This window comes from Ailuropoda melanoleuca, chromosome 1 (genome assembly GCF_002007445.2).
Source record: "Ailuropoda melanoleuca isolate Jingjing chromosome 1, ASM200744v2, whole genome shotgun sequence".
In the NCBI taxonomy this organism is placed as follows: Eukaryota; Metazoa; Chordata; class Mammalia; order Carnivora; family Ursidae; genus Ailuropoda; species Ailuropoda melanoleuca.
The window spans coordinates 2,297,635-2,321,132 of NC_048218.1; the positions used below are offsets into that span (position 1 = coordinate 2,297,635).

General features: G+C 59.2%; 1 protein-coding gene across 4 annotated transcripts in view; it reads right to left on the minus strand.

Annotated features, from left to right (window-relative positions):
- Positions 1-23,498, minus strand: part of AGPAT3 (1-acylglycerol-3-phosphate O-acyltransferase 3) — a 90,260-nt gene that overhangs the window by 14,210 nt on the left and 52,552 nt on the right. Inside the window, exons 1-3 of one of the 4 annotated variants that reach the window (XM_002925876.4) lie at positions 16,991-17,069; positions 16,682-16,777; positions 5,180-5,406 (exon numbers count right to left, since the gene is read on the minus strand). In XM_002925876.4, the coding sequence (XP_002925922.1) occupies positions 5,180-5,357 (178 nt within the window). In that variant the 5' untranslated portion in view covers positions 5,358-5,406; positions 16,682-16,777; positions 16,991-17,069. Of the gene's footprint in view, positions 1-5,179; positions 5,407-16,391; positions 16,415-16,681; positions 16,778-16,990; positions 17,070-23,498 lie in introns of those variants that run through there. The other 3 variants (XM_019806596.2, XM_034654913.1, XM_034654918.1) reach the window with 3 other exon arrangements.

A 23,498-nucleotide genomic window follows, 5' to 3' on the forward strand; every position in this document is an offset into this window, starting at 1 on the left:
GAGCCCTGCTCCCGCTCCCACTCCTGCTCCCTCTGGCTACTGTTCATCCGATAGCGGCAGCCCTGGCAGGGCCTGGGCAAAGTCCCAGGGGTGAGCTGGTTCACAACGGACCATGTGGAGACTGTGGTTTCTGAAGTCATCTGCTGGGGACTGGGGGCGTTCTTTCCGTTATTCTAGGAAGAACATTTGAGACACGCCATCCTAACAGAGCTTCAGCGCACGGTCCTGCACCGTTATCGCCGGGTCCAGGGCTGGACGGCACCCCGCGTCACAAACCCCGTGCCCCTCTAGGGCGTGGCTGATTGCAAGCGGAAAGGGGCGGCACGATGTCCTTCTGGGACTGCACATGACGTCCTGCAGTTTCACCCGTGTTGCCAGCTGTAGCAGGAGTCCCTGAGTGAAGGCTGAATAATTTCCCACTGCACGTACGGACCGCATTTTCTCTATCCGTTCATGCATCACTGGACGTGCTCCCCCTGTGGGCTCTTGGGAACGATGCCGCCGCGGACACGTGCAAGTTGTGCTTTCGTAGCCTTCATCTGAGAGGACCACGGGCAGTGCAGCACGCTGCTGAGCCACAGGCTGGCTTGGTGGCCCCCTCGCCAGCTGCGCGGCCCCACCTGTGAGAGGACGTCGCAGCCCCCACCCCGCAGGTGCTCCGCAGCACGGCCGCCTCACGCTCAATGCTGCAGGAATGCCGGCCTTCCCCGCCACCCCTGTGTTTCAGAGACACCCAGAGACCACAGACAGAGGGAGAGAGAGCGGGTGTCTAGGACTAATGCAAGACACTGAATTTTCTAAAAAAGACATTTTTCGCAACCATTTTTTCACTTAGGCTCAACAACATATGCCTCACACACGCTCACAACCGTGTGTCCATGCCCCTCGTTTCCACGACTGCCTCCCAGACAGAAGCCGCGGAGCAAACGCACGACTCGCGCCCAGTGCGGACAGTGACCAGGACACTGGGGCATGGCCCAGCCACACTCTGCAGGCAGAGGACCACCGCACGGGACGCGGGTTTTGCCCCAAGGCTGCCAGAAACACAGGCATGCCATCTGGGCACGGAGGGAAGCGAGCACATCACCACCACACCTGGGCCTTCCCCAGGTCATCGCCACAGCAGAGCTGCCAGGTCGGTGCGCGTGGGCGGGTGGAGGCCGGGTGCGCACGAGGACACAGGTGGCATTCCCACGCGCAGACGCGCGCTGGCAGGCGGGCTTGCCCTCCTAACTCACCCCCACACCGTGGCCAGCACTTGGACCTTCGCCTTCCTGACCACACACCAGAGGTCTGGCCTGGGAGGGGGCCAGCAGGGAGAACTGAAGACAGATGGACAGACACCCCAAATCCCCTACAGACGTTCTGACGAGGGCAAGCCACGCCCCATCCGGGAGAGCAGCTCTATCGGAGGGAGGCTGCGTCTGCCAGCCGAGGGGAGAGCGGGCCGGGGATGGCCTGCCCCGCTCATTGGGAGACCAGCAGCCTCTCTCTCTGTGGAGCGCGACATGTGGCTGCCAGGCTGCCATCCGTGCCCGTGGTCCCGGCCCCGCGGGGGAGCATTCTGAAGAGGTTTGCCGGTGCGCTCCTGGGCCCGGCGCTAATTTTTCTGCGTGATCTCCTTCATTCAGAAGGAGCAAGCTCTCTGCCTCAGCCACTTGCTGGCCATCACTGTTCTCACACTGCCTGCACTGACTCGACTGGCTCCAAGGGAGGCCATTCTCTCTCTTTTCCAGCCAGGAAGGTTCGGCGTGGCCGGGCCAGAGGGAGCCAGGGGCCGGACGAGGGTCACACTGGGAACGGGCTCAGGGTGGCCAGCGGGAGGGCGCCGGGCGTCACGGGGTGAGGAGTACGCGGCCAGCAAGCGCACCGCAGTGGCTGAGGGTCACTGACACAGCGATGCGATCCCAGCCCTCAGCGCCTGCCCCTGGGGTCTGGGGGAGCCTTCCACCCAGCCCGACTCGGAGGGGGACGCTTCAGCGGGTCCCTCGGGGGCTCCCACAGCCTCGCGCTCAACAACAGAAGGCCGGCGCTCTTCGTGGGTGTCTGGGCTCCTCCCAGCACGAGGGGCTCCCTCCAGTCTGCTTCCTGCCGGGAGACAGGTTTTGTTTCCGTGCTTTCCTCCACTTTGTTGCCTTTTTTACAAAAATGGATTTGTCTTTGCTTTTTTAACCTGTCTTCTTCTAAGAGTTCTCAAGTCAGTCTGATGTGTTTCCCACCCCACCTTTCTGACGTCGAGACAGCCGCTGTCCTCCCGGCAAATACCAGAAACTGAGACCAGTGGGACTGGAACTCTCCCCCCAACACCCCCTCCCTTCCCTCCCCTCGCCCCACCGCCGCTCGGCTGTGCCTGGTTGGGCCCCACAAACTGGGCATGGTCGTTACTTAATAGGGTGGCTCAGACGGGCCTCCTCACCAGCGTCTCTTGGCTGCGCTCTTCCCGGCACCCAAGACCCTGCCGTTAGGACGCTTGCGTTCACCCTACAGAACACCGTCCAACGGGAACGACGGGTGCGTAACTGCGGGCCGTGAGTGCTGCGCTCTTGGCTGGCCTCAGACTTCCTATGTCACCTGTGTTTGGAAGACCACCGTCAGTCCGTCTGTCCATCCCTGCCGGCCCTCAGGCTTTCCTGTCTGGGTGCTTCTGCGCCTGCTCTCTGTCCCCGGGGTCTGGGACCTCCCTGGGGAGGGTCTGAGTGTGCGTGTTGGTTTATCTTCCCTGCTGGGAGCGTGCTGTCCTCATGGAGCCACAGCACCGTGTCTTCGCCCGCCCCGGAGGGTCCTCTGTCTCCCGCGCCGCCTGCCCACGTCCCTCCACAGACCTGGCCTCTCTCCCCGTCCCCCTTTCAGCCCCGTGTCACTCTGTCCTCCCGGGGCTCTGCCGCACACTCGCGGCCGCTGTGCCCGGGCTCCCGCGAGCTGGGTCCGACGTGACGTCACGGCCATCCACGGAGTTCACTCCCACGATACTCTACAATTTCTATTTATGGAAGTTCTGTCTGACTCTTGTCGCTGTCCGGTGTCTTCTGTCTGAATTTGCTGTACGTTTGTTGTCCTCTGACTGTGAGTCCACATTTGTTCTGTCCTCATCTGCGAGACCCACAAACGTAATGTGGGAGGTGTTAGCCTAGATCTGCTGATCCCGAGGGGCGCTGCTGACCTGCTCCACCCCAGCCACGGCTCCGGGTCCAGTTTAGATCCGGGCCCTTGGCCTGCAGTGGGTCCAGCTGGGGCCCTGGAAGGCAAGTTCGAGGCCCTGTGCCAGCACCCCACTCCCCGCTGTCTGCTGAGGGGATGGGGGGCTGAGAGGTTCCCTTTGCATCCTGTGCCCCCAGCCACGCGCTGACAAGCCAGCCTCACCAAGGACCGAGCTGCTGGGGAGTGTTTCAACCTTACAACCCTGCTTCAGGTCAAGTCCACAATTTAGTTTTCATTATTTAGTACTTGCCCTTTTGGGGTGTATTCATCTCACCCAATTATACTCACGAGCAGCTCGTATGTTTCCCACGATCGGATTTTTAATTCTCCCTCCCCCACCCCTACAAAAATCCTCTTTTATCCGAAAGAGAAACCCAACCCCGGAACTGAAGCTATGACGCGTGTAAGGCAAGCTAGAGTTACAGGCCAGCTCTCTGGTCTCGGCCGAGGCTGCGGGACACCGCGGGCCTCTGGGCCTCCTCGGCAGTCTTCCCGTCTCTGCTCCCGAGCTGGGAGGCTAACGGAGACCCACTGTTTCCCAAAGGATATAAAATGGGTATTGTTTTCTCTTTACTATAAAAGAAACATGGTCTTAAGCTAAGAAATGTAAACAGCACAAAGTCAGACATATACATAAATAAATGTAAATAACAAAAAGTTAAAGGAAAATAAAAACCAAATAAGCAGTAAATAAGCAAAAGTAAAGCATAAAAAAGTAAAAAGTAGATGTCCCTCGTTCCTCCACTCCCTGGGTGTTCAGTTTCCTGGCGACCCCTGGCGACCCTCCAGCCACGACCAGGCACAGACACGTGCACACACAGCACGAACACGCTGTCCTTGGAGAAAACAGTAGTGCACTGAGCACCCTGTTGTGTACCTTCCTTTCTGGCTTGGAAATGTATTTTGCAGACGGCTCTGTGTCAGCGGGGAGATGCCCTCGCTCGTCACGGCTGTGGGGGGTCCGCGGTGCACTCACCGTACTCCTTCCCCACGACGGGTGGCAGCTAGTTTCGTGGTCACGTAAAAGTGATAAAATGAGAATATCTGNTTCCTTTCTGGCTTGGAAATGTATTTTGCAGACGGCTCTGTGTCAGCGGGGAGATGCCCTCGCTCGTCACGGTTGTGGGGGGTCCGCGGTGCACTCACCGTACTACCGTACTCCTTCCCCACGACAGGTGGCAGCCAGTTTCGTGGTCACGTAAAAGTGATAAAATGAGAATATCTGTACAGATACGTGCTTCTGGAGTGACTCTCCGGATACATTCTCACTCTGCGGACTACCGGTCAACAAGGACAGCTGCCTCAGGTGCTGAAACCGCAGGCAAGGCACCCTCCTACAATGCGCCGGGCGCCCTGCACGCTGCCGCGCCCGCGTTCAGCTCTGCAACAGTGGGCTTTGCTGTCAAGCGCTGGCGTCTCCGTCCACCCGGCAGGTGGAGACTGATTCTATACGCACACACGTACGTGTGCACACATGGCGACACATGTATATTGAATCGAAGGTGGGCAAGAGGCCTCGTCTTCCCCAGACAGATGCTCACATATGTACCAGAGAGCAGACAGGCCACCTGTGGATGCCTCGCGATGCCGAGCCTGCGGGAGACGAGACTGGCCCGTGTCCTGGCAGCCGGCGAACCGAGTTTACGTCTGTCCTCAAATATCCAAAGTACTACGTTAAACCATACAAAACCACGTCCTCTGTGGGTCCAAGTGCTCGACTGTCAGAACGTCATACGGCTCAACCCAGTGGGGAGTCCGGGGCGGAGCATCTTTCAGCCTGTCTGCCGGCCACTCCTGGGCAGCCCCTCCGTCCGGTGTGGGCCTCGCCAGCCAGGCCACGCCTTCCGGTCACGTCGATGGGAGCGTTCCCCACCCCCAGGGACCCCGCCCCGGCAGGGAGATCGTCTGGCACAAAGGCCGTCCCTCCCCACTTGCCGCCCGGCCCCACCTCCCCGGCAAGCGCGGCGCGGGCAACACTCACGACTCCACAGCGAGTAGGCGAGGCGGCAGTTGAGCCGGCGGTAGAGCTGCTTGTTCAGCGGCCAGAGGACCAGTGTGCATAGCTGGACGAAGTTGATGACCAGCCCACTCCCCACGAACACGAAGCCGATGAGGAGGTGCACGATGAACTGGGTCTTCAGGTAGGCGAGCAGGCCCATGGTCGCTACTCAGTAGCGAGTACAAGGTCCTTCACTGAGAACAGCCGTCCTGGAAAGCACAGGGACAGCGGTCAGGACGGCGCCCGGAACCTGGCGGCTGCATGCGGAGGAGACATCGCGGGGCTCGTGGCAGAGCCCCCGGCCAGCGGCTCACCCACGCCACACTCGGCGGCCTTTCCTTCTGGAAGTGACACACAGGCCACTCACATGTCACCCCCTCCCGGCACGTACACCACACGCACACAAGGAACAAAAGACTAGAATGAATGCCCCCAAATATTGCTAGTGATTGATCGCCTCTAGGAAAAAGCATTACAGAGAGCTTTTATTTTAGACTTTCTTAGCATCATTTAGAAGATCAAACTGGACATGAAATCTCTACAAAAACAGATCCACACTATCTCAACTCTTCAGTTTCCAAACCGTCGTGCACCGGGAAGCTGACGGCCTTTGTTTGGGCTCTAACACAGCTTGGTGATTCACCCAGGGACCCAACCAGTTTCTCTCCCCCTTTCACCTGCCTTTCTTACTTCCAACGGTGAAGCCCGAAGCTCACATATTTCTTGGTTGCTTATTCCGTGAGCTGCCCTGTAACCCCCATTGTGGCAGAGAACCAAGCAGGAAGCTGTGATCCAAACTCAGGGCTGCCCGTGGCCAACGCGCCTGCAGACCTGGCTGGCGGGAGCGGGGCCTGCGCGCTTTCTGGGGATGGGGCACGGAGCTGGCTCTGAGTGAGACAGGATCCCCAACTCTCCAGGGCAGGTCCTGCTTCACTTGACAAGCTGAGCACACCTGGGGGCACCACGGGGCCAGCTGCCCCCCCGAGACCAAACCGACTGTGCTGGAAATAGGCCGCTGTGATTTCTGAGGCTGAGTCGCAAAAGCACAATTCTGCCCGGCCCCTGGTCCTCACGTGATTGGCTCTGGGGGGGAGCCAGCTGCCGTGTCAGGAGGACATGTGAGCCATGGGTCCTGGATGTGACAGCTGACCATCCAGGCCCAGTCAGGCCTCCGGAGGCCCACAGCCCCACGAGCAGCCCCGACCCACCAGCCCGTTGTGGCTGAAGTGCTGACCCCGGGACATGGAGGGTAATGAAGGGCAGTGTTAGTCTCACACCAGTGCTGGGATGGTTTGTTACTGACTCATCACTCTGTAGTTACCGTAAGTGACCCTTCAGATGTAAAGGACACGAAACACCCGGGAACAGCAGAGACACTTCTTACGACGCTGTTGGGGACACGGCAAAAACACCCGGGGACAGCAGAGACACTTCTTACGACGCTGTTGGGGACACTTGCCTCCGGGTAAACAGAAGCATGGAGATGCGNACGACGCTGTTGGGGACACGGCAAAAACACCCGGGGACAGCAGAGACACTTCTTACGACGCTGTTGGGGACATGGCAAAAACACCCGGGGACAGCAGAGACACTTCTTACGATGCTGTTGGGGACACGGCAAAAACATCCGGGGATAGCAGAGACACTTCTTATGACGCTGTTGGGGACACTTGCCTCCGGGTAAACAGAAGCACGGAGATGCGGCTTGTTCAGGGTCACACCGTGAGAAGCAGTAGGACCAGATTCCAAGCAGGCACTGAGATTGCGTCCACATTCCTTCCAGGGGCGGGGCGGCTCAGGGAAAGCAGAGTCTCGAATGCGCCAGCCAGGCCAGGCCTGCCGACGTACTCCTTCCCTACACTAGAGCTCATGGCTTTGTCCGGACCCTGCATCACTGCCCAGCCTCTGGCACCTGATTGGCACACGGCGGGCTCTCTGCACCCCACTGTCCCCGGAGACCAGGCTCTACCCATAACCCCACCACCTGCCACACGGCTCAGAATAAGCAGGGTCCCCAGAAGCCAGCTCCAAGATTGCCCTATCAGCTGTGATGCTTTTCAAAGCAGATTCCCAGGTTCCGTGGCCAACCTGCTGAGTCCATCGCTGGGGCACGAGGTACAGGTCTATCAAGGTGCAGCTCACGCACAGCTCAGATGCGCTCACTGGTGTGCAGAGTGATGGCACCTGGAAAGCCACGGCCGTGGTCAAGGCTACTTCCCGTCACCCCCGCCCAGGCCCCGGCAACGCCACCAGCTTCCAGCACCGTGGATCCAGCTTCCTTTCCTCTAGGCTCACATGAGTAGAAGTACACAGGACCCACCCTGTGGCTCAGGACAACGTGTGCCTCACTGCTCAGCCCGAACGCAGGGCGACCTTCCACGGCACCGAGGTTCCGGTCTGCCGCTTCACCTGCCGATGGCGTCGAGCCGTGTGCAGCCTTTGGCCATGCGCGTTCGAGCCCACGTCTCTATGTGAACGCAGGCTCTCGGTCGGGAATCTATTTCAACCCCAAGGTTACAAAGCACCAGTCCCTGGGCTGCCTGAGTCTCTGGTTTGAAAGTCCATCCCCAGAATTCCTTGCAGAGCTTCACCCACCCCTAGACATTTCTCATGGCCTCGCCACCAGCACCACACACTCCTGTCTGGAATGCTGGTGTCCGGGGTCCAGCTGGCCTCCCTGGCCCAGGCCCGGGGCTCAGCAGGGGCTCTGACGAGGGCTGATGGACGTGGCGTGGGGCTAGTCTTGGCCCGGAGCTTCATTCTGACCATTAGCCTTCTTTACGGCTCACGTTCCCACCCTGCCGTCCTCCCACAGTCACCCTAGGTGGGTCCCACCTGCTGTCTCCCAGGCTCCCGGGACCCGAGGGTGAGCATGGCCCTGGGCTCTCCTGAGGCTGGCATTTTCTGCCCTGCTGCTGGTCACCTTCCTGGGTTGTCAGTCTCTGGCCCGATGCCCCGGAACTGGGGTCCAAATGCATGACTTCATTGCTCCCTGTGGGCCAGACTCCATCCTAAGGAACGTCAGCTGCAGCGGTCCAGGGGTCCTCCCACACACCCACCCCACGAGAGCACCCGGTGCCGACCGTCTGCTTGGACGTTGCCCCGCTCGGCCCACACGCCCCCACTTGTCCCCGGCCTCGATGGGTGCAGCAGGAGTGCGGTGGGGGAGGCACGACTCTGGCTGCCGAGAGTGCTTAAAAACGGCTTAACTATCACCAGACAAGTTTAAGTCAGGCTCTGCATGTTTAAACTCAAGTTTAAATATGCGAGGGGCACACACTCTGGCACGTTGTTTTACTTTTTAAATAGAAAGCCATTCTGCTAAATGCCGCCCGTGGGGTCTGATGCCCGCGGTGCCCGCCAGCCACCACCACTGTCTGTGCAAAACGCACAGCTCCGAGCTCTTCTGTGAAGTCAGGAAACCTAGTTCGCTCTATTTTCCCTTGACTTTGTATCTCCTGTGTGCCTCCTCGGCGGGACCTTATCGTAATATAGTAGATGGCACTTCGGCGTCTAAGATTCTCTGACGGAAATCCGCACGAACACCCACGCTCGCGTTCGGCCGCAGGGCGACGCTCCATCCCAAACGTCGTCCGCACGTCATCTCTGCTGCTCACGACGGCGCTCGGGGCGCTCCCGCTGCGGCCGCTCCATGTCAGGACGTCCGGTGACGCGCCAGGATTACGGTCCGCAGTGCTGGGGCGCGCTCATCTGAGCTTCTCCAGATGACGCGACGCTGTGCTCGCGGGGATTTCACTCGTATCCGTTTCCTGACGGTGCACGACTCTTCCGGAGGTCCGAGTCCAATCCGGGGTGTCATGGTATCACACGGCAATCTTCGTTTGCATTTTCCCAATGACTATAATGTTATAATCAATCCCATGACTTGGGCTCTTGGAGTCCAGACCTCCATGTTACAGATGAAGAAACTGAGGTCCGGAGGCTTCAAGACCTGCTGGTCAGGACAGGGGAGCCAGAGCCCAGCCCTCGGCCGCAAAGCTGCTCCCCGAGGTATGTGTCTGACACACGGAGAGGAGAAAAGGCCCAGCACGCAGCCCATCACCTGTCCCGTCACCCTACCTAAAGGACCCCTGGATGAGCCCCCAGCACCTGGGCCGCAGAAGACGCCAACTGCATACGCGGCACACTCTCAGAGGCCTGGAGGCAGGACAGCCAGCCTGTCCCCCTCACTTGGCACCTTCTCACTAATGCTCAGACGCCGTCGCCGAGCAAGGAGGAAGCCTGGGCCTGTTTCTAAGTCCCTTCATTAGGTAATAGGTCTAGATGTTCCAGAAGCCTGCATCTACACAGCTTGATCCTGACGGTGAGGTGGCTGCCTCCTGAGTTTGTGCCCCTGGGCAAGCTGCCAGGACCCCCCTTTTTGGGGTAAGGGACAAGCTGCACGCTCCCCCTCCTCGAAGTGGGGGTACAGGGTGTGCCACCCCCTCCGGGCTAGAAGGCACAGAACTGACTTGGAGAGGGGCAGCGAGCCAGGCAGCTTGGCGAGACTGAGCTAAAATTGTTCACAGAGCAGCAATGAGGCCTCACGGGAAGCTCCGGTGCCCCTGGCTACTGCAGGGATGCTGGCCCTCTGGGGAAGCCAGCCAGCCTTCCTTCCAGTGGGGCCGGAAGCACTGGGGACCATACCAGACCCTCCTCCCAGCGCTAGCACCCCGCCCCCCAGGAAGCGGGGACCCTCTGAGGCTCTGACACCCTGTCCCTCCCGGTGCTTTTGCTGCTAATGCCAAGCCCGAGGTTCCTGCCGCCGAACTGCCTGTGGCTCAGGGCCGTGAGGGGAAGCGAAGAAGCACCTTGGGCCAGCTCAGCACCATCACGTGAGGGGCCTGGGCACTCAGGCTCCACGGGGCACCCCTCATTATGGCTGAACTGCGTGCCCCAAAAGATAGTTTGGGACTCAGAATGTGGCTGTATTTGGAGGCGGGGTCTTTAAAGAAGTGATTGCATTAAATGAGGTCATGGGGTGGGCGGTAATGCAATCTGCTGGTGTCCTCATAAGAAGAGATTAGGACACAGCCTCCCACAGAGGGAGACCATGGGAAGACACGGGGCGGGGACGTCTCTGAAAGCAGCTTCCTCCCCCACAGCCCTGCAAGGAACCAACCCTGCCAAGCCCTTGATCTGGACGTCAGCCTCCAGGCTGTGGGAGTGAACGGCTCTGGCTGAAGCCGCCTGGCCGGCAGGGCTTTGCCCAGCAGCTTTGACCGGCTGCCCCAGCGAGGGCATGCACCTCGTGCAGGTATGCGGGCCTGTTCCCAGCCCCGTAACTCGAGAAGCGTGCCGGCCGCTCCCACATCCCCCGGTAAGCTTGGCGCCACCGCCCAGGGCCTGCTGGTGAACGAGCCGGGCCCGGCCCCCCTGAGCTCAAGGGCAGGCCCGTCACCAGACGCCCGCGGACCCTCTCTGCCCGGCATTGGTCCCTTTGTCCCTCTTCTTCATGAACTAGCCAGTCCGATGGTCTGACCTCCAGATATCCTCCCAGGGCCCGCCCCATCTTTGTGGAAACCCCTGTATTTCCAACAAAGCCTTTACACAGGAACAGAAACCGAGGTCACCTGCGGTCCGTCCTCTACACTGTCACCGTGGCGGCCGGGGACCGTGTGCGGAGGGGCTGCCATTTCATTCACATGTGGACTCTGCGCCTTTCACGCCTCTGCCCCCGCCCCCTGCGTTCACGTCACAGCGGGGAGGCAGCACGGGACCCTCCGCTGGCATCAAGCGCCCCCGCGGCCCTGCCCCCTACGTGGCACTGCAGTTGCCTCTGCAGGTGGCCCGTGGGCCCGGCCCCCGAGAGCCCGGGAAGAGACGCCGGCGCCTTTCAGCCACTGTGACCGCGGCCCGACGGCCTCACTTGGCCTGAGGGCTCGCTCGGAGAGTGATGTAACCTCGGGCAGACGGGCTGGTGAAGGCAGAAGACGTGAAAGACGCCAGAAATGCATTGTTTTTACGTTCTAGGTGCGTGGTCTGAATTACAGGGTCAGAACGGCTGAGTTCTGTGGACTTCGGTCACCCACGTTCAAAGCCCATCATGAGGCAGGGTGAGAGTGGCCGCTAGCTTCCCCTTCCTTCTTCCCCGGCCGCTCTCCCAGCCCACACGGGAGCGCCGGCCCGGCCGGCCCACAGCAGACCCGGAGGCACAACGCACAACGCGAGGCCTTGCCGGCTACACAGGGGCTTCCCCCGGCGTGACCCCGGTGTTCGGCGTGCGTGTGGAGAGTTCTCGCCGTCAGACGGCCCCGGGGGACACGCTCTGTGAACAGGACAGACTACTGAAAACAGAGACGAGAGGAGAGAGAGAGCATTCTCTCAAACACTCCCCAACTACCCTAAGCCATGCAGGTGGCAACACGAGCCATCTAAAATGCAGCCCAGAGCCAGGACGAAGCCTCAGGCTTCCTCAGCAGCCAGCAGGGGCCTTCCAGAAGCAAACACGCTTCACTCACAGCAGGACTCTAGCTCCTTGACAGGCTCCTCCTTGCTCTTGCTGTAAACACGGCCCAGAAGAGCGTGTCTGGATGGTTCCCCGGCCCACAGCCGATCTGATGTGAGCAGGGGGCCACAGGGGCGCTGGCCGCAGACATCCTGCTGACAGTGACGTGGCGGGGCAGAGCCAGCCCGCGGCCTGGGGGGCACCAGCTCAGAGGGTGGCCGGCGTCAGGGGCACTGTGCACACCCCGCGGCCCCTCGATGACACCACGCGTGAGAACACAATGCAGCCACTGTTGTCCGCCCTGAGCTCGCCACGGTGCTGAGGGAAAGGGCTGTATCCCGTCTGCGTGTTACTTAACAACGCTAGGAAGCAGAAAAGGTATTTTTATGAGTCCAACTAAAACTTCAGATTAGACAAACACAATCCTCTTTCTGAGGCTCTAAGGGGCTGCCTTTAGTCCCTGAGTAAATGCACTTACAGGGACCACCTTATCCTTCTATTGGCCAGAAGACGGGACGTATTACTCCGCTAATAATCCTGTTGCCGGTCCAACCTCAGCAGCATTTGGAACCAGCGCGAAGTCGAACGCTCTAGGAGTAAAATCATCACTGTCTGCAGACGACAGGTCTGCAGCCTGTCGGCCCAAGAGAAGCGGCTGTAACCGAACCGTTGCCATAACCAAGAACAGTGCGGAGCGGTGGAGAGAAGAGACAGCGGACGGAGAGCCACGATCTCGGAACGTCCAATCACGAGTTCTAAGTGAAGTCACTAAGGCACCGAGACAACAGAGAGGTGTAGCTACTTCTGACTTCGCGGTTCCAGGCACGGGCCCCAGGGGGTCATCGGAGACCCCGGGGCAACCCAGGAAGCCAGGCACCAACGGTAGGGGCTCCCGGCTGCTGGCGTCTCCCCCAGCTTCAATGCCCGGCGTCCTAGTTTGCTCCACTATCTCGCCAGCAGCCAGAAACAGAAGAATTGGAGGTCCAGGAGACTAGGGGTTGCCCCTAAAGCAAGTGGGGAGCACGCTCACGGTCTAAGCACTTAGCGATGGGACGATGAGGACACACGGCCCCGTGCTGTGTCCAGCGGGACCAGCAGCGGGGCCTCCCCACGGGGCCCAGCCCAGAGTGCTGAGCCACAGAATCCTGAGCCAATGAGGCGGCGGCCGCTACGGGCGGTACGCCTGGGGCCGTTTGGTAGCAATACATGCATGAATGACACACCATTCTTTCTAAGTTCGTTTATAAATGCAATGGAATCCTAGTTAAAATACCAACAGGCCCCCACCCTCACCTGGAACCGCACAGGCAGGTCCTGCAGCTCATCTGGAAAAGCAAACAGGAAAGAGACGCCGAGAAACCCGAGAGAAAGAACCAAGGAGGGCCTACAAGGTGTCCCAGCTACTACAGAGCCTCGATAACGCAGTGTGAGGCCCTGGCCTCTGAGCGGACGGGCAGACCCACGGAGGCGAGTGGAGCTGGCGGCCCGCACATCCAGCAGCCACCGGTGGGACCTGCTTTGCGGACGATCCATCTCACACGTGCACTGACCTCCTGCTATATCTGCACTCAGGCACATTTGTCTATCACATTTATTTTATTTTTTTTAAAGATTTTATTTATTTATTTGACAGAGATTGAGACAGCCAGGGAGAGAGGGAACACAAGCAGGGGGAGTGAGAGGGGAAGAAGCAGGCTCATAGGGGAGGAGCCTGATGTGGGGCTCGATCCAAGAACGCCGGGATCACGCCCTGAGCCGAAGGCAGGCGCTTAACCACTGTGCCACCCAGGCGCCCCTTTCTATCACATTTAATGCTGTTACAATGAACAGAAGACAAAATTGACTTTACGCCATTACCAGGCTCATGAGAATCTAAGCATCACATATTTTCTCAACCAACGGGTAAAAAAGGTCCAATTAAAAGACATACGAAAACCTCCCCTCGGGGCCCATGAGTACCATGCAGCCTCTGCAGGCTCCCCCCACCACACGATGCCAGGTGGAATCAAACCCCAAGAGGGCACCCCAGCCCCAGATCTAAGCCATAAAGGAACCCCACCCCCTCTTGGAACAGCTGGTCTGGGGATGGGCGTGGGGCCCAGTTCCAGGCAGGGAGATGCAGGGGAGAAGTCCGCAGGGACCTCCAGGAAGGCGCCTGCTTTCCTAAGATGAGAGACAGATGCCTCTGGCCATGCCCTTTGCCCTCTGCCCTCTTCAAGTGAGAAAAGGTGTCCGAGGTGCAGCAGCCTCCTTGGGGGCCAGAAGACTCCTGGCGTGGGCAGGAGGAGGAAGCCCCTGGTCCTCCGAGGCCAAGACCGCGTGGGCAGCGCCCCGCTGTGAAAGGCAGAGAGGGCAGAGTGACAGGGTTTAACTCCTGGCTCCCCACCGCCATTTCTGTCACTATTACTGGAGCAGGTCTGCATCGACAAACCGTCCCAGTTTGCTACACGGACGACGCGCCCTCACTGTGCATACGTTTGTGACCAGCAGCACGGCTTCATCTCGAACCTCTCACACACCATCATACCATGGCCACGAAAAGGTTCCTGGAAGAACAACGTGGCCAGAACCTCTGGAGTACGTCCCCCCAACGGCATCCTCCTAGAGCCTCAACTCTGGCCTGATGAGGACAGGCCGTGGGTCTCCAGGGAGCAGGTGCACAAAGCTCGCAGGAGAAGCGGCTTGGGGCTCAGATTAATGGGAACCGCCAATGTCTCCGGACTCGTTGGAGACCCTGCAGGCAACGGGCTTCTAGAAGAGCCACATGGATCAAAGGGGCCCTGGCCCCAGGCCACCCCCCATAAGGTGAGATGCGTCCCAGCAGGTGCCCTCTGAGAAGGGAATGGGAACCATGGACCAAGGACGAGGACGGTAGGGCTGTCATTCCCCCAGCGGTGGGTGCCGGGTCTGCTTCCACTGTGATGTTTGTGGAAGACTGACAGGTAGAAAAGGCCAGAGTCGAGCATGAACAGCAGGGGTGGGGGGCGGGGGGCGCAGCTGCAGAAGCACCTCCGGGCCCCCGCCATGCCACACCTACCCCAGCTCTGCAAGCTCCAGCGTCCTTTGTGTCTCTGAGTTGGTTCGGACGGTTTTACTGGCTGGAGCAGTGATGTTCGTGGTGGGAGGCAGGAGGGATGTGAAAAGTTCCCACAGCCTGGTGACTACACAATAGATCTGTGACAAGTCCCTGGGCCTGCAGGACGCAGCAGGTGTGCCTCACACCAAGGCAGCTGGCGGCGCCAGAGCAGAAGAATGCCCTCCAATGGGGGCGGGTGTGGCAACCGAGTTCCCAAACACACATGCATGTGCACACACCCTCATATGTGTTCTGCACACATACTCTCATGCATGTATGTGCACACACTCTCGTGCATGCATGTGCACACAATCTCATACATGCACGTGCACACATACTCTCATACGTGCACATATGTGCACACTCTCATACATGCATGTGCACATATACTCTCATACATGCACACCTGTGTGCGCATGTGCACACACTCTCATACATGCATGTGCACACTCTCTCATACGTGCACTGCACGCATACTCTCATTCATGCATGCGCACACATGCTCACACGTGCACAATGCTCTCATACATGCAGGCACACATGCCCTCATACACACATGTGCACACATGTACTATAAAACATATATCTGAGATGTTCTGAGTTTATATTCAGGCAGGAAGCTCAACTAAGAGTCAACTGCTGAGTGACAGGTGCCCTTCTCCAAACCGCGCCTATGTCCGGGGACAGGAAGGGACACGTGGGAGCTCTCCCACAGCTCTGAGGGGAGTGGAGGACAGCCATTTGAAACCCACTTCGCTTATCTCATTTTGAATCCCTACCTCTCTTAAATCTAATTTTTAATCACACTGGCAACAAGAGAGTCCATGTCCCCCTCGAGCACTGGGGAACGGGCCTGGGCTTGGCCTCCACAGCAGCCGCTGGACCCCATGTGAAGCAGGCACTGCTCCCCCTTGTGCTGCACCCCCGGGAGAGCTTCCCATTGTGAGATCAGGTTTCCCAGGACAAATCGGAAACTGCTGGAGTCTGGGGAGATATTATGGGCAGTCGCATCCCGTGGGCCCTAATGGCCCCATCCACGATTTCTAAGTAGGTGTGGAAATGGAATTCCTAGGTTTTCCTCCCTTGCTCTCCCTGAGCATGGCCTCTTTCCCATGCTTTCTCTTTTCCTCTGCTTTCTCCGAACCCCCAATAGCTGACACCCAACCCGTTCTGTCCCCCAATTCCTCTGTAATGGCATTCTCATGTGAAGCCAGATGACCCTGCAGCCATGCCTCCCCACGACAGGCACCGGGCTGCAGACGATGCTCCCCTCCCCGCGGCCCTGTGGAGGCTGGGTGCCCGCAGGCATGGGGCCCTGGAGAGGATTCAACCCCACGGCAGGATGGCCGCAAGGTGGGGAGGAAGGTCTCTAACTGCCCCCCCCAGGTGTCTGCCCCCTCGCTGGCCTCTTTCTCATCCTTCTAAACCACGCCAAGATTGATTTTCCTACATGCATAGAGGAGCGCTGGTCCTATTTCCTCACCGGAGAGCGAGCAGAGAGCACTCCGGGTCTGGGACCCAACCCTGAGCAACGGCGCTCAGCAGACGGCGACCCCCACTGTGCTAAGTCTTCCTTCCCACCCAGCTCCCTCCCATTACACTGATCTTTCTACATAACATCTGCAGCCACGGGCCTGCTGATGGGGCCAGGAGATACGGCTCGTGCCTACCAGAAGCACCGTGTCGGCCCTGCAGGCACACCAGCGCGGCACCCGGGTCACGGGAGCATTCCGCCAGAAACTTTGGCTCAAGAGCAGTGGGGCACCGCAGACGTTCCCCAGGACTCGATGCTTCTGCGCAGTCCGAAATGTGGCCACTTCACAAATTTCACAGACTTTTGACCCTGGGATCAGGGAAAGTAAACTTGGATTCCATGATCCTTCTGCATCTCCCTGACCCTTCCCGTCCCCACGGCTCTGGCTGCAACGAAAGACACCATCCCAAGAACGTGCCGACTCACGGTTTTCACCTTCTTGCCACTTTCCCGGATCTCGGCCTGCACCTTTGTAAGTCGGTCCTTTATTAAATCCTCCTCTCTCCGAACACCATTTCTTCTCTACCAGAACCAGAGAGACACAAAGAATGAAGACAAATTACAGTGGTCTTGAGATAGGCCAGTTTTCAGAAAATGTAACTTCTGCTCATCCTTTGTGAAAAGATTACTTGATGTGATGAAAACAGTCCCTCTGTCACTTAGTCCAGTGAAGATGATCTGGAGAAAGTCAAGTCAGCTAACATGCCCGCCCCCGGGAGGGTCGCCCACACCCACCGCGTTGTCGTCCACTGAAGAGGAGCGGGTGCTGGAAGCAAGCGCATGGGGCCCACGGCTCAGGAAACCATTCTTGTCCCAGGTCTGTGGCCTCCGCACGTGATGTGATCATTTTCAATTTCAGTTTCTTATTTGAAACGGAGGATGAGATAACCTTTTCTACCAGTACCACAGAGTGGCTCTGTTTGAATGTTCTTGAAAAATCTTCAAGTTGCAGGGTCCCTCCCTACCTCATAAACACACTGACGTCTAAAAGATCCTTAGTAAGCCAACTTTTAGTGGGCATTCGGGTTCCCAAGCCAGCAAACTAGGGCGCCATGTTCTGTACAACAGATGCTTGAATCATTCTGAGCATTTGTAAAACCACACAATTCAGACACTGATCCCAAGAAATGACTTGCTCCAAGAGGGTCTCACGGTCACATTAGTTTGGGAAATCCCGCGTGCCCCGCTCCGAGCTGCAGACACGGGATTCAGGCTCAGGAGCCCCACAGGGAAGAAACGGTCTGACCCATCACTTCCTCAAACTGTATTCTGTACAGCTTTTAGTACCTCTTACTTGTAAGCTTCACGAATTCAGACCCACTTTCCCTGGGGCAGCCAACGTCAGTGAAATTTTAATTCTTTACATACACACACACACACACACACACACACACGTATCCTGAAGGACATGGTGAAAATCTCATTATTGGACATGGTCAGAACTCACTAACTTCTAAAAACAGCTACTGCTGTGATTTCCAATAAGGGCTTTGGTGCTAGGTGCAGCCTTTCCAAAAGACTCCAGAGGGATGACTACATTTCAGCTACGATGATGGGGGACCTTGTCAACTAACCAGCTTGGGGCAGCTGCTGGCGGGCGCTCGTAGAGAGGGGACCCGCGGGGGCGCCGACAGTGCGCTGGAAGTGAGAGCACCCTAGGCCTCTGCCAAGCGTCCTCATACGTTGCAGACAAGCCGCTAAAATGTCTTTCTCCTATGAGGGCGGTTCTTAGCGGCAGGAATTTTTACTCTTTAAAAACGAGGAAAATGCCTAAGCCACCATATCAAATGGCATTTAGTCCAATGACCTCATTAAATATTTAAGACACGAGAGGAGGGCAACACAGCTCTTCCATATTTCTCCCTGGAGGCCACGAGGCCAGCCACTGCTCGGCTCCCAGACTGCCTCCCGGTTCTCAGCCTCCAGCACACGACGCCACTCCTCGGCAGTGGGAAGGCGCAAAGTGGATTTTACTGGGCTCCCAGGTCGTACCCCGTGATGGGGGTCGGCAGGCTCCTTTACCCCCAATATTATCCAACAACTTAAAGAAAAGCACAAACAAGTCCAGCGTGTATTTCACAGTGGGCCCCAGGAGGGTGCGATGTCTGAACACAGGTGCGCACCGGCGATGTGGCTGAGTAGAGCCGTGGCTGATGAGATGGCAGGTGCACGCTTGGGAGCGGGGACCCACATCCCCCTACACCTCACACGTGGGTCCCAGGGTCCTGCATCCAAATGTGACGCGAGGCTTTCTGAGAAAAGCATGGCTGCCCCCGCCCCAGCCACTGTGCCCCAATGTGGCCACTCTGCAGACAGACCTGCTGAGCTCCCACGCACCCCTCTCGCCGGCCAGGGGCTCCACGTGAGGTCTTCTGTGACCCCGCAGCTCTGCCACCCTTCCTTTAGAAAGAGGTGCTCCAGCACTGGGCGGTGGCCTCCACCACCCCGGCCACACTCTGGCTGCGACCAGCCCTCTTGCTAGTGACGGGCTCACCCCTGGGCCCGCGGAGAAGCCTGCTCTGGAGAAAGTCCTCGCCCGCAAGAGGGCAGCGGACGAGAAGGGCTGTCTCCTGGTACCGTGATGTCGAGGGGCGGTGGTGGTTGCAGCCCTCTGAGGGGGCCGGGCCGCGCAGCAGAGCCACGGAAAGAACGCGGGAGGCCCTGAGCCTTCTCCCTGAAGTGCTTACCAACGCACGAAGCCGAGGCGTCTTGAACAGAATGGAGTGCTTCTCTCCTGGCCCCGCCGCGGACCAGCGGGGCTGGCCACAGCGGGGAGGCCTCTGGCCTGCCGGCTGAGCGCTCGCCAGTCCGCAGCAGGACCCAGATAAGGAAAACCTCAACCTTTCTCCCATTCTGAGCGTGGGGGACAAGGACAGGGACAAGGACTGCCCGACTCCTCCAGACAGGTCACAACAAGCTGCAAAAATGTTCTTTGATCTGGGTTTCTGTCCATGTGCAGATGGAGTGGTGAGTGGTTGGGACACGTGTGGGTGCCCGGCGAGATGGACGGTCTGAGCGGCGGGTCAAGCCTGACGCCGGCGCCACCACGTCCCACAAGGCCCGCAGGCAGCCCGTCTTCAGCATCAGGTGAGCTGCCTCTCCCTTGCTGACCCCCATGCGCCGTCCATTACGGGGACGTGGGGTGGGGCACCATCGCTGCCGCCACACCTGGGCTGGTGTTCCCCCCCCACCCAGAGTGTCCTGAAGTTTATGATAAAAGTCAGTGAAGGCTCCTCCCGTGGGGGCTCCGTGGGGCCTGGGAGCCACCTTGCACTCACCAAGACCAGAACTCCTTTAGTCGGAACTCCCTCACCTGGGCTAGTTCTTCCCCTCAATCACGCATGTGTTTAGCTTTCTGTGTAATTCTCTTTGTGAGTTCTACCATGTTTACATAAGATCTAAAATGCAAACACCTGCAGGGCGTAAATTCATTCTATAACAATATAGAGTTTTGGGGGAAGGGGCTCCCAGTTCCTGGTGGGCAGGAAAGGGCCACTGTGTCCTGGAGGACACGTCCTGCCCCGTCTGACGAAGGCCGTGCTCCCTCCTCCTCCTCAGACACAGAAGAGACGTTAATCGGATCAAGAGAAGAGAAAGCTTCCAGAGAGGACAATTCCCAACCAGCCGCGTGTGTACTGAAGAAAACAAAACTACCGTGGGACAGAGCCTTCGGAAGGGCCGATGTCTCTTCACCGGAAATTACCACGCTCTCTGGCTCGAAAACATAAAGCCAGCCCCAGGCCTGGGGTTTTGGGTTTCCCCAGAGCCACCCTGTGGGAGAAACGCCGGCCCCATGAGGCTCGCTGCCGTCTCGAGCAGACGGGGCAGACACGGTACCCATTTTACAGATGGGAACGGGTGGCCCAGAGCACCCACGCCCCATTCACCATCACACCCTCGTGTGGGTGGGGCTGGAGAAGCCCAGGCTCGTGTGGCACTAGCTCCTGCACCCCCACCTCCCAGCAAGAACCCATGTGCAGGTGGGTCCTGACAGCCCGAAAGGGTCGCTGCTGATCCGCCATAAACCAGCTCAGTATCCATGGGTATCAGGCGTCATCCCTCCCCTGGGACTACCACCTTCTACTGCATTCAGACCACCCTGCAAATCCCAGCACCCACCTTAGCGGTGGGGGGGGCGGGGGCAAGAGGTGAGGGAACGGTGGGAAGCAGGCGGGTGCGAACTCCGCTCCCCATCAGGCATTGCTCCTTTCCCGAAGCTCACCGAGCACCTGCTGGCAACAGGCGTGCAGTCCCTGAACCTTCTCCAGGAATGTTCCAAACAGAGAAGCATTCACTGAGGGGCAGATGCCCCACCTGGAGAGGTGGGGATCACCTGGGCAGAGCTCTGCCCTGCCGACCATGAGGTCCCCATCCTGAGCAGGGACGTTGTGACACACGGGTCAGGAAGGGGGAAGCGCTACAGCCGAGGCTCTGGGATGGCCCACAGCCCGCCAGGCCCGACTCACCAGTAGAAGTAATAGGCCAGGGCCAGGGCCACCAGGGCGGCACACACCCCCGAGAAAAGGCAGGCCGAGTAGCTGGACAGCATCTTCGGACCCTTGAAAGTGCGTGAGAAGGAAACCAGTGACCTGAGTGGCTCTCAGCCTCTGAGCAGCGGATAAGGAAGACGGATTAGGTCCAGACCTACGCGGCCTGCGTCCAAGGGGCCGGGGCTGCCAAGACCGTCTGCTCAGCGAAAAGGGGAGCACGCACTTCCGGGGTGCTGCCTTCCGACCCAGCAGTGCCCTGCAAGTCAGAGACCAACTCGGACCACACGAGGTTTCCCCGAAGCAGCAGGAACAGGCCAGCCTCCCCTCCTCCCGCTGCGGTGCCGGCCGGGTGCCCACTAATCCAATAAGCAGCTTTGCTGGGAGCTGTCGACAGGTGTCGTCACAGGGCTCGGCCAGGATGCAGGTCAGCGGGCCCCGGCCGGGCACCTGACTCGAGAACTGCAGACCCCAAAGTGCACACACCGTCTCCCTGAGCTTTCAGAAGCCGACAGCAGCATAACAACCCCAACACGGTGTGGCCGGGGGCAGGGCTGTGGGGTCAGCTAGTGAGGGGGGGCCCCCAAGGGATGGACAGACATCCCGTAATTGGGGCCGGGTCCCAGGCTCGCGGGTCCCAGCTGTGACACACAAGGGTTCTGGGACCGCACATACAACACTCGGGTCCCAACGCCAGCCCTTTTCTCAGGTAAAGGACGCACGTCTTACTCTCGGGAAAACAGTGCTGGAGAAACTGAGACAATAAGCACAGGTGGGAGGGTGTGTCCTTCTCCCCCAGCTCCTCCCCTGAGACTGTGGATGTACAGTGGGGTTGAGGTGGGATCAGGTGACCCAGGGACAGAAGCGTCACCTGCCAAACCTGCTCCCAGTGAAGAAGTCCTCAGCAGACGCTGGAGGAAGGGGGAGGGGAGACCTGACCGCGAGAGCATCCTGAGGCCTTTCCTGGCCGGCGTACCTTCCTTCAGGGCTATCGTGCTGTCCTGGGATGGAATGAAGTCACCGCTCTGGGCATACTCCATGGCACCCGACACAGAAGGCGGCCCCAGAGCTCCCATCCCACCGGCCGTGGCCGCTCCAGCCCCCCATGCCCTACACCTTGCGCGGCCAGCAACGCCTGACCCACCCCAGTGTGCCGCAGCCAGTCTGCAGCGTGGGAACCCCCCGGGGGGCCCCAAGGCGGTGGTCCTGGGCCTCTGGGCGGGTTATCGCAAGGTTCCTTCTAGAGGCTTCTGGCCTGAGAAGCATCAGGAGAGAAGGCGGTCATTAGCCCTCCGCTCTGCCCGCGGGAGGGGCTGGGAGGACTGCCCTGAGCATCCTGTTGCTGGCTAAGGCTTTCCGAGTCCTTAATCCCCAACGTGGCCGGAGGAGTGGCTGGCCTTGGAGAACCAGCTCTAAAATAGCCGTGCCCGTCCTCCTAGGAGACGGCGGTGCCCCTGGGGGCTGGGAGCCCGAGCAACAGCCCTGCTTCTTGCCAGGGATCCAGGCAGTGGCGCCTCTAACAAACCAGGAGAAGAAGACCACCCTTTCACAGAGAGCTGCCCCGCAGGTGCGTCTGCAGAACCACCCCGCGGGGGACTCCGCGTCTGTGACGTGGGGACGCCCACGGCTGAGCCAAGGTCTGCAGGAAGGGCAGCAGGTGCCCTGACTTGTCCTGTGAGGTGGCCCCTGATCGGACCTCAGCCCAGGGGCTTCTCCCATCCGCAGACACCTGTGTGGGCTTTCTCAGGCCAGGCCGGGTCGCTCCTTGGCCACAGCTTTCTGGTGGCTGGTGACTCCTGTGCTCCAGCCCCCCTCCTCCATAGCATGGCCAGAATGACTTGTCTAAAGTAGACACTGGGTCACAGCCCGCCCCCGGCCGTCTCTGCCAGTCCCCTAACACACCTGCCAAATTCCAGGCCCAAGACATGCCCCATGTCCTGTCCTTGATCCCAGGCTCCTGCTATGTTCACAGGGTGGGTCGTGGGTTCCTGTACCCCCCCGACAGCTGCAGGCCCCCTGACCTGCTTGGCCTCGAGACTGGAACCCCAGGGGCTCCTCTGGGCCGTGTCCAGGCCTGTGGTCAGCGCCTGGCCTCCACGGGCCGTGGCACCGTGTTCACGGGGGTCCACTTCTCTCTCGTTTTCCACCAGGCTCTGGGCAGGAAACTTGCCCTCTGTCCGAGCACTCTGACACTCAGGGGAGAGAACAGGGAACAGTCGGGCTGAAGCAGAGCCATTCCCGTGCCTCCGGCGTCCCCAATTCCACGCTGGGCACGACGTGGGCTGCACGCATGTGCTGCTCTGGCGGCGGGACTGTGGCCCTTGGGGGGCTTCAGGGCATGGTGGCCAGAGCCCCTTCCCTCCCAGCAGCATGGCAGGAGGCCGCTGTGGTGGCCCCAGCGAGAGGGTGCACGGCCCAGCTGAGCCTCAGTTTCCCCTACCATAGGGTGTGAACGACTGTTACTTGGGGGTGGAGTGGAGATGACATTTAAGAGGTGAGCACAGGGAAAGCACTGGCTCCTCAGGATGACGTCAGCAGCATTCTGGGCCCCCTTCCTGGGAGGACAAAGTCCACAGAGATGAAAAGAAATAGCCCAGATTTCTCGCCAGGCTCAGAGCCAAACCAGAGCCAAGCCTCACACCTGTTCTTGGTTAAAACAGGTATAAATCTTACCACGCTCTTTACATTATTTGTGTGAAACTGAGAACGTCTAGATCTTGGCTGTATGTGTCTTGAAATAGAGATGACCCTGTAAC